The sequence below is a fragment of the Euphorbia lathyris genome, chromosome 3 (genome assembly GCF_963576675.1).
Source record: "Euphorbia lathyris chromosome 3, ddEupLath1.1, whole genome shotgun sequence".
Classification (NCBI taxonomy): Eukaryota; Viridiplantae; Streptophyta; class Magnoliopsida; order Malpighiales; family Euphorbiaceae; genus Euphorbia; species Euphorbia lathyris.
The window spans coordinates 8022264-8034028 of record NC_088912.1 but is presented as its reverse complement, the minus strand read 5'-3'; the positions used below and the strand labels follow the sequence as shown (position 1 = coordinate 8034028).

The 11765-nt window shown below is 33.6% G+C and overlaps 1 protein-coding gene across 2 annotated transcripts; it reads left to right on the top strand.

Moving 5' to 3' along the window:
• The first annotated feature begins 7723 nt into the window (after positions 1-7723).
• LOC136221585 (photosystem I subunit O) lies at positions 7724-10839 on the top strand. 2 transcript variants are annotated; one of them, XM_066008963.1, is made up of 4 exons: positions 7724-7882; positions 8696-8768; positions 8982-9161; positions 10638-10839. In XM_066008963.1, the coding sequence occupies exons 1-4, from the start codon at positions 7783-7785 to the stop codon at positions 10726-10728; spliced, it is 444 nt and encodes a 147-aa protein (XP_065865035.1). In that variant the 5' UTR covers positions 7724-7782; the 3' UTR covers positions 10729-10839. The 2 variants fall into 2 exon arrangements, with proteins under 2 accessions (XP_065865035.1, XP_065865034.1); XM_066008962.1 differs by having other exon boundaries at positions 8979-9161.
• Positions 10840-11765: the final 926 nt, after the last annotated feature.

Genomic DNA, 11765 nt, shown 5'->3' with positions numbered 1-11765 from the left:
TTCAACAAATATAACATTTAAATAAATTTGTTTGACATTTAAATAAATTTATTTAAGGATCTGACACACACAGTTATAAATAATTTGTTAATTATGATCATTGTGTAATTTACCCATTAGTCCTTGAGGGTGCCATCCGCTAACTAGCGTCTAGTTGAGCCAAACTCGGATTTGAAAGATTGTCCCAAGTCCAGCCCACACAATAATCAGGCCAAGTTGGGGTTCAGTTCGCACAAATCTAACATGCAAAATGTAGAATTTCTACTATACTTTTTGAGTAAGACATCGACCTATTAAATAAAATGCATACCACTTTACAAAAATTAATGGTGTTTAAAAATAATTGTATATAAATAGGGTTGTAATCGAGCCGAGCCGAGCTTTGATATGTTCAATCTCAACTCGTCACAATGTTAACGAGCTTGAGCCAAGCTTCGAACTCAAATTTGTGATTGAGCTCGGCTCGTTTATTCACGAACTGCTCATGAGTAAGCTCATTTATTTTGTTCATGAACTTAGCTCGCGAGCTACTCATTGATTTTATTCACGAGCTTGATTGCGACCAATTCGGGTTTTTTTCACGAACGAAATAATTTCAAATAAAATAATAACATGTTTACCAAATGAAATAATACAAATTCTACATTCATAAACATTAAAAACCTGATTTTAGTCGTTAAATAAAAAAAATACTAAGAGGAGAGGGAGGCGGAAATGAAAAGAGGTATTGGAGGATGAGAATTAAATATGATGAAGATATGAAGTGAGTTGATGATGATACAACGTTGTTCGTGAATATTATAATCGAACTTCGTTATGAACTTATTCACGAGCTTATAACCGAGCTTGCTCGCAAGCTTTCGAGCCAAGCTTTGTCATGCTCAAACTCGGTTCGTTTACGAGTCAAGCCTCCAAACCATATTCGCGAGCGGCTTGTTTATAAATCGAACTGAGTCGAATCAAACTTTTATCAAACCGACCATCGAGCTATTCATGAACAGCTTGACTCATTTACAGTCCTATATACAAGTAACATTTCATTGGTGGAATGTATTTTAGAACTCGTTGACAAATCTCGTACTCCATTTTTTTTTATAAATTTAAATTTAATAATCTAAAATTTAAATAATCGGTTACTGAATAAAAAGAAGCAAATAAATATCAAACTTTTGGACAATTTGAAAATAACGAAGTAATTAATAATATATTAGTGTGAGATAGTATACAAATTAAGCCACATGATTATTAGCGAATAATAGATTTAGTTCCACGTACAAAATATTGCAATCTTAGCCTTAATGTTTACTAGACGGTTCATTGTTGATGACCCGCGAGGCTAAACCGGATCATATTCATTTCGCAGGCCCAGCCCACACTTAGACCTATGGTCTAAGATCGGATGAGACCCGAATAAAGGAAGCGGGCGCAGCGAGTAACCGCCCCGAATGGGACCCGAATAAGCGAAAACGGGTGAAGCGAGTAACCGCCCCGAATTCCTAAACGGAGCATCAAGACTCCCACTCAGAACCACGTTCGTTGCCATGAAAGCCACGAAAGGGACATGACCTAAAAAGGGGGAACCGCCCTCAGAACGTGGCCCACTAAGGAGTAACCGCCCTCGGCGGTTACCTAAAAAACACCTATAAAAGGCCTTAAGAACGAGGGAAAAAGGTACGCTCACAATTTTCCCCGCAATACTATTGTCAAATTACCAACCTTCTTACAAAAACTGACTTGATCGTCGGAGAGTTTTCCCGGAGATCCTGTCTTCGGTTCTGTTTTGCAGGTAACTCTGGCAGAGAATATCAAATCGGATCCGGCAAGTTATCAATTGTTAAGCGTTATTATGAAAGATGCTTTTTGTTATGCAATTTTATCTACCAACTATCTTCCAACCTTTAGTTCTGACCACTCAATAAGATTTGAAATTGCATATCTTTTCTTAATGAAAAATTTATCATTCGTTAATATTTCAGACGTAATTGATGTTTATTAACCTAACTGGAATTGAAAAGTGATGAAGAGAAAGAGATATTTCGTATATATGAAATAGAGAGGATTACAGTATTTATAGTCAAACAATTACAATTATGTATAAAGACACTAATACCCTTATCTATATGACACTAATATAGACAATGATATAACCTCTGTCTATATGACACCAGTATAGACAATGGTCTGTAGATATGACACTCATATAGACAATGGTCTGTCTATATGACACTAATATAGACGATGGTCAATATATTCTAACAGCCTCCCCTCAAGTTGAGATACTCTGAATTTCAACTTGCACAACCATAATCTGCATAAGTGTACAACTGCATCTTATGCAAAGCTGTGGCCATCTGAGGTCCTGTCAAAGGCTTTGTCAGTAAATCAGTAATTTGTTGAAAAGAACTCACATAAGGAGTGCTAATAAACACTAATTCCATATGCTGTCTGACTATATGGCAATCTATTTCAACATGTTTCATTTGCTCATGAAATACAGGATTAGCCGCTATGTGAATGGCTGCTTGGTTATCACAATATAAGGGAATTGGCAATTGTGGTTGATACCTGAATTCAGATAATAAGTATGACAACCATTTAAGTTCGCAAGATGTTGTGGATATAGCCCTGTACTCTGCTTCAGCAGAACTTTTGCTGACTGTTCCTTGCTTTTTGGACTTCCAAGACACCAAATGTTTCCCGATAAAAACACAATATCCTGTTACTGACTTACGTGTGATTTTGCACCTTCCCCAATTTGAATCACAGTATGCCTCCATGTTTCGCAAATCAACTGCCACACCATAGAACAAACCAATATTAATTGTGTTCTTCAAATATTTCACCACATGTATTGCTGTCTCCATATGTATTACTGTTGGATTGCTCATATACTGACTCAATTGTTGTGTAGCAAAGGAAATATCAGGCCTTGTGAATCCAAGGTAAAGCAACCTGCCAACCATTCTTCTGTATTTCTCTGGTTCAGTGTATAGTGGAGAACCTTCATCATTAAGTTTAACACCTGATGCAAAAGGACTAGTTACACTATGAGCTTCTGTCAATCCAGCATCCTTTATCAAATCCCTGATATACTTTGATTGAGAAATAAGCAAACCTTTGTCTGATCTTGCTAGTTCTATTCCCAAAAAATACTTGGCTTCTCCCATATCTTTGATAGTGAATGACTCATCCAAAGCTCTTTTAGTTTCTGCAATCAATTCCATTGATGTACCAGTTATAAGTACATCATCAACATATACGATTAATGCAAGGAAGTGGCCATCTGTTGTTCTTTTAGTAAATAGACAATAATCATGTATGGATTTCACATATCCCAATTGAATCAACTTGTTTGTGAAAGCTTTATTCCATTGCCTTCCAGCCTGCTTAAGTCCATATAAGGACTTTTCCAGTTTGCAAACCATGCCCTGACTATCATATCCTGCTGGTGCTTCCATGTATAATTCCTCCTCAATTGATCCATGCAAGTAAGCATTATTAATGTCTATCTGCTGGATTGGCCAATTGTTGGCCGTAGCCACTGCAAGAAAAACTCTCACTGTGGTTACTTTAGTAACAGGAGAGTAACTGTCATGATAATCCACTCCATATGTTTGGTTATAACCACGAGCCATAAGTCTGGCTTTATACCTAGAAACAGTTCCATCAGGAGCATATTTCACTTTGAAAATCCATCTGGAAGTGATAGTTGTCTTTCCTGAAGGTAGATGCACTAGCTTCCAAGTTTTGTTCCTTTCCAAGGCTTCAATTTCTTCAGACATAGCTTTCTCCCATTTAGGATTCCCTTTGGCTTCATTATAATTCTTTGGCTCATATTCTTTATTTAATTCTGCCATATAAGCTGTATGCTCTTGACTGTACAAAAGGGAACTGCTTCCTTCATGAGAAATCTGATTAATCACGAAATCTCTCATCCATCCTGGTTTGGTATGCTGTCGATGAGGCCTGTTGGTAGCAATTGAAGGTAACAAGGGTGCAGAAGCATCAACTGTTGTCTCTACAGGCAAAGTTGAAGTTGAATCACCAATAAGAGATGTGTCTGTCAAATGATTATCTGCAGTAAGGACTTCAACTTCTTCATCATCCGATGGAATTGACCTGAAAATGTTATTAAAATCCTCATTGCCATTATGAGAATTAGCAACTTCCTGCAAATTGTGTTGGTTAGTTGCATAAGGAAAAACATTTTCAAGAAATTTGACATCTCTTGAGGTACACAATTGCTGTGTAATTGTATTGTACATTTTCCACCCCCTTTGTCCAGCCGAATAACCCAGATATATACTCAGATTCGATCTGTCGTCAAACTTTTCCCTCTTAGGATTGACATTTAAAACATACCCTGCACATCCAAAAATTCTCAAATCTGTGTAATTTGGTACCTTATTATACAACACTTCATACGGGGTCTTCCATTTCAACACTTTAATAGGAGACACATTTAACAGCACTGTGGCATGAAGCATTGCTTCTCCCCAGAACCTGATAGGCAGTGAACCTTCCTTCAATAATGCCCTTGCAACATTTGTCAAACTCCTGTGTCTGCGCTCCATAACTCCATTTTGCTGCGGAGTGTAAACACAAGTTTTCTGATGTTCTATTCCATATTTCTGAAGAATTGATTGAGTGTTAGTTCCAATAAATTCTGTCCCATTATCCGTTCTTATACATTTCACCTCCATTTGAAATTGTGTTTTGACCAGGATTAAGAAATTTTCTAACAAACTGGCTACTTGATCCTTATGTTTGAATAGAATAGTCCAGGTGACTCTGCTAAAGTCATCAACAATTGTCAACATGTATCAATCTCCACTCAAAGAAGTCTTCTTATAAGGACCCCAACAATCTAAATGTAGCAAATCAAAAACTTTTATTGATTGAATAGAGCTATTACAAAAAGGTTGTTTGACTTGCTTAGCTCTTAAACAAACATCACACTGACTAAATTGCTGAGAGTTAGGAAACTGAAAAACATGTGACAATTTATCTGAAGCCATATGACCAAGTCTTCTATGCCACAAGAACACATCAGAACAATCTTCTTTAGCAGATAAAACTGTAAACTTATTGCTAAGCATACTATTCGGACTAGACAAATTCATTATTACATCTTTATTGAAGGATTCAGCATTCAAGCAGTATAAACCATTCTTTATTCTGCCCACTGCGATGATTTCCTCACATTTCAGGTCCTGCAAAACACAATATTCAGTCTAAAATTTCACTGTAATGTGTTGATCTTTCAACAGTCTACCAACTGACATCAAATTTTGCTTAAAATTGGGAACATATAGAACATTATGCAATTGCAAATTCTTCTGAAATAACACCTCTCCCCTGAAACTGACTAAATGTACTTCTCCTGTTGGTAGAAAAATCCTTTTTGTGTTTGTCAACTTGGTAACATTAGTCATTATTCCTAAATTTGAGGTCATATGTGTAGTAGCACTTGAATCTATTATCCATTCAGCATATATTTCAGGATTTCGAACTGAATTATTACCTGCACAAGCACCAGCAAAACCAGCGAATGCAGAAAATTCCTGGTCTGATTGTTTTCCTTTGATAGCTCTCTGAACCTCCCTTTGCATTACCTCCAATTTTTGCAACATTTCCTGCATCGAATCTTTCCTGCATGCCTCACTATCATCAAAATCACAGTTAGATAAAGGAGTTTCGAGTTCAGAAGATGGTTCTTGTGTCATATTTGCTTGGTGTTTGGCTGGTCCAGTTATCCTCTTCCCTTTGAACCAATCTGGATATCCTTTAATCCTGAAACAATCTTGACGCTCATGTCCTTCTTTTCTGCAATAAGTACAAACTTTATCCGATTTGTTTTTAGTCTGATAACCACTTTTTCCACTATTATAACCAGTGTTAAATCCTTGTTTTCTACCACCAGCAGACATATTAACAAACTCCACAACATTGTTATTTGTGCTTCCACTTCTTTGTTTCTCAATTCGTGAAAGAATTGAAAATGCCTTATTAACAGGAGGTAATGGTTCCATGATCAAGATTTGATCTCTAACATGATCAAACTCAACATTTAATCCAGACAAAAATTGCATCAATTGTTCATCCTCAATCTGTGTTTGAGCAAGTTTCCTTGACTCTCCACAAGTGCAATTTTCAATAGGCTTCAATATTGCATATTCATCCCACATCATTTTCATCTTATTGAAAAAATCTACTAAAGACATACCTCCTTAAGTCGAACTACAAATCTCCTTGCGAAGTTGAAAGATAAGAGGACCATTACTTTCTCCATACCTTTGCTCTATCTCCTTCCACAATCCTTGAGCAGATTTTGCATGAATGAAGACTGCAGCCAATTCTTTGGTGAGAGAATTCAAGATCCAGGAGAAACCCAGATCATCCGTTTCTTTCCACTTCAAATGAGCATCTGAGGTTCGATCTGCTGGTTCATCGTTCTTCATGATGAAATTTGTCTTGCGTTTTGCACTAATGGCAAGCAACAATGCTCTCTTCCACAGATTATAATTCTTTCCATCAAGAATTATATTAACGATCATCAAACCAGGATTGTCACTGCTCTGGTTGTTTGATGAATTACCCGATGTATTCATCGTCGATTCTAGATTAGGAATAGTACGATTTGAATCGTGATTGAAATCTTGATCTGAGTTGCGGTCGAAATTGCGATTAGAATTGTCACGATCTGAATTGCGATCGGAATTGCTTAATTCAGAATCACGATCAGAATTTCTTGATTCAGAATCGCTTGATTCTGATTGAACTTCTTCAAAACTTGAATTCACTATATCAGCGTACGATCTGTACTGTTGTTTCTTTCTTCTCATTCTCCGATCATCTCAATTTCCAGTCGCCGGAATCTGGAATCCACCACCCAGCTCTGATACCATATTAACCTAACTGGAATTGAAAAGTGATGAAGAGAAAGAGATATTTCGTATATATGAAATAGAGAGGATTACAGTATTTATAGTCAAACAATTACAATTATGTATAAAGACACTAATACCCTTATCTATATGACACTAATATAGACAATGATATAACCTCTGTCTATATGACACCAGTATAGACAATGGTCTGTCGATATGACACTCATATAGACAATGGTCTGTCTATATGACACTAATATAGACGATGGTCAATATATTCTAACAATGTTTAGAAGGTTCGATATTACAGTTAAACAAGTGTTTCTAAAATTTCAGTAATATAGGCTAAAATGGAGCTTGCTTGGAAACGTTATGATTAAATTAGGATCATTTCATACGGTAGAACTAAATATACACTTCACCGCAAATGTTCGGATCAAATTTGACCCTTATCCTATTATTATTAAATTGTAATTAAAATAAATTCTAAATTTTTATAAAAAAAAATATAATTTTTTTTTAAACTCTCCTAAATAGAAGACTCTAGGAGAATGCTTAGATCGGCTCCTCTAGACCCGCCTTTGCTCCGAGAGTATTATAAAATTTATCGTATAATACTGAATAGTGGATTCCTCGGATATGGGCCGAAACGAAGTTGGGCTTACACAGAGCCCATATTCAAAGCAAGTGAACACTTATCTGTAAAATCAAATGTAAAAAGAAAACCCCACTTTATCCATGAAAATCAGACGTGGCAGAAAGCCATTGATCAATGAGAAATCTGAGCAAATCTTTCTCTTCCACAAAAATGTCCATGGATATTTTTGATTTAAGGAAATAGAAATCTGATCATTTCTGCTGTTCCGAAAAATTAAGGAAAAAAAGAAGAAGAATGGCAGCAACATTTGCTCCCTCATCAACTGTGGTAGGACTCGGAAGTAGCTCCCTATCTTCTCGCATTTCTTCCCCTAAGAAAATCTTCCTTACCTCAGGTAATGTCGTACTGTTTTCGTGTTCGTGTTTGTTTCCGTTTCTGTTTCAGTTTCATTTAGGTTTCGGTTTTCTACTATGTTTTGAAGACTATATTTTAGAAATGTCACTTTTCGATGTCCGTGTTTGTTTCAATTTCAATTTCCGTACAATATAGTTAATAGCTTATTTTTGGTAAGTAAGATCTCATATTTGAGGATTGTTTAGTTCGATTATTATTGTTTAATGTTTACCGTTGTCATTTTCATTCCAAATTAACTATCAAAAGATGTTTAGAAGATCATCGCAGATTGTTATTTATGACGGAATTATAGCACTCACCTATAGAAATATCCGTACTCATGAAGTTTTTCGTGTAGTATGCCATTTCCAAGCCAGATCAATTTTAGTTTTCTGTTGCTGGAAATTTGAAGAAGCTGACTGTGACTGTTATTTAATTGTCACATCATATATTCCAAATAAGTTTATCAATAAACTGAAGCAATTTCATACATTTTTTTAGTTATTTGTAACTATATCTGTAATACAATAAACATTTTAAACAATTTGACAAAAAAATGTGCGATTGACTTATATGGGGAAGATTTAGTAGTTAGTATTTTAACAAATTTTTTTTTTTAAATTTTTGTGTTAGTAACGCATAAAATGTTTTAGATATAATTGATGGCTGATATGTTTGAAGTGACACAACCAAACGAATCTTTTCAAATTTTAAGTAACATAGAAGTAAATTTGATCTTGTTTATATTATTTAATAACACATTGCAGGGTTTTTAAAATCGGATATTTTAATGTGAAACTGTATCATATTGCAGGGTTTTTGAAATCAGGAGTGGAAGCTAGAAATCCATTACAACAAGCAAATGCTAATGGTGGGAGATTCATGTGGTAATCAATTAAGAACTTCTAATATGGATTGTGACAGTACTGATTCCTCAACTCAAATGATATTACATCAGTAATTAAACTGACGCGACATCATTTGAGTGGACGAGACCAATAATGATCTCGTCCTATTATAAAAAATTGCATGTTTTATTACGATGGAATAAAATGTTTGAAATAATTAAAAAATAGGTTGTTGATTTTTTTTTACAGTAGCTTTCAGAGGGATTGGCTAAGGAAAGATCTAAATGTGATAGGATTTGGATTGATAGGATGGTTAGCACCATCAAGCATACCAATCATTGATGGAAAGAGCTTGACTGGTCTCTTCTTTGACAGTATTGGCACTGAACTTGCCCATTTTCCTTCTCCTCCTGCTCTCACTTCTCAGTTTTGGTAACTCTTTCTTTCTTTTCAAGTCTAACGTTCGGTTTTATTACTGTTTGCCGTTACAGTTTATTGTTTGTTATTGAAAAAGCAGTAGTTCCTTACTAAATACCTAAAACTATCATTTTTAATATAAAAAGACAAACATAAGAAAATGGATAAACAAACACTCTCTAATACTCATTAGTTTTCATCGGAGTTTAAAAACGGATTATGATTGTATTATAAAATAGTTAAAGGTAATTTTCTTATTTAAAATGTTATTTAGTTTAATATGACCGTTTATTCTAATCAAAGTTATGACCGAAAGTAAAACTTAAAAACCATAGGGAGTGAAAATTACTCACGTTTACAACTATAAATAATTTTACCCCCTAACGTTTAAAATGATGCAATTTTATTTCTAACGTTGACAGTTAAGAGCAATTTTATCTGTAGCGTTGGCGGGTTTGGTCAATTTCAGATATCATTCTAAAACAAAAATATTTTGTTCAATATTCTGTACCAACTTCATATCAGTTAGTTCTAAAAAAATATTTTATATTTTTTTTTGTGATTTAATAATAGAATTGAAGATTAATATTTTTTAAAACCGACGAAATATTCGATTTTTTTTTGTTGAACTCGAACGGTATATTTTTTAAATTTTATTATTTTTGGAAATTTTACAAAGAAACCAGTTTTAAATGTTTATTTACAATTATTTCAAGTAATGATTTGAATTATTTCAAAGTAAATCATTATTTTGAATATAGTTTAAGAATTAAAGTTTATAAATTAGAGGTTTATGATATATTTTTTTAAGTTCTAGTGTTTATGAATTGAGATCTAAAATTTTATAATTAGGGTTTAAAAGTATACTTTATTTGTAATATATATAATAAATAATGACATATTGAGAATTATTTTTTGAAGTATGATTTAATTGTAATTCTTATAACAAAGATGATTTTGATGTAAAAAAACCCTTTATTTTTTTTTAAGTGTAACCATTAGTTTGTAATATGTTACTAATTAGTGAAAAAATTTATTTACAATTTTCACAGTGCATTAATGATATAGTATGTCGGATGTATAATATAATCTATTGTTAGTGTTTTTAGTAGGCATAACACTCATTTGACTCCCAAACTAAAGTTTAAAAGTAGATAAGTATTTTAAACTATCAAAATCATCGATTATATTTTTGAAATAAACAAAAATTATCAATTGAATCTTTATCGAAACCATTCGGTTTAACAGTTTCATACTCTCTTTTCCAAATCCATTTTGAGTCACCACAGAGATCATTACCATATTAGATAGTCACAATTTTTAATTTTATGATAGAATGAGAATTCAATTGATAAAGATTTAATTGATGATTTTGATAGTTTAAGGTTCTAATTAATTTTAAAATTTTAGTTTAGAGGTGAAATTAGTGTTAATTTTTTTTAGTATAGACTTAATAAAAGAAATCATATTTTAATTATGTATTTGGAACAGGTTGTGGTTGATTACATGGCATTTGGGGTTGTTCATATGCCTAACTTTTGGGCAAATTGGATTCAAGGGAAGGACTGAAGATTACTTCTAATTTCTTAATTTATTATTTTCTAATATGTATGATATTATATTCCTCCTCTTCTTAAAATAATAAACTACTTTAATTTTATTTTTATGTGTATAATTAATGTTTGTGTGACTATTTATTTTTTTCATATTCAAAAGCTAACCATATAACATTTTCAGAATCTTGTATTATTAAAATTTTTTTTTGATAAAACTAGAACAATTTATGGATCGAGCTGCATCTAATGGGCTTTTGTTAAAAATCTTTAATCCAAGCTTAATTCAGTCCGTTATTATTTTAGACGTGCTCAGAAGACCTTGGCATGGACCGATGAGCCCGCCCGTCCTGCCCGAGCCCAGGCCCATTTAGCCAAGTCTGGACATATAACATTGGTGTCAGGCCCAGCCCGTCCCAAGCCCGAATAAACCCGCTTAGAAAATAGGCGGGCTTGGACTATATAAATACCCGTCGGGCCTGGCCCGGTCCGGTTCGTTCTCTATATATATATTTATAAATTATATATAATATATAATATTTATTTACCCTCATATATATACTCTCCAATCCATCTCCTCCTAACCCTAAATGCTGTAATTTTATTTCGAATTTAACTATTAGTTTATTATAATTTTCTAAGACTTATTAACTATTATGTTTATTATTTTTTATTAAAAAAAGTTAGTATTTCATTTTAATTGCAATTTTTAAATATAGATATGGACTTAGGCGGGCAGGTTTGTGATTCCTTTTTTAGCCCGAACCCGACTTTAATTAGTGTGGGTTTGGACTTGTCAGGTTTTATTAAAAGCCAGACAGACCCGGTCCAAGTGCCGGCCCATGCCGAGGTCTACTAAGAACAGACTAGATGGGTTTTAAAAATCAAATAACAAACCCATCTCAAAAAAAACTCTGAAACATATATATAGTCTATAATAATAAAAATTAAAATTTATTCTTAAATAAAATATTTAATATAAAAAAATAAATTCAGTAAATAGTATTAATATGGTGGGCTTGGCTGGTCAACAAGTGCTATTTTTATAAAATCTAATCATACCTTA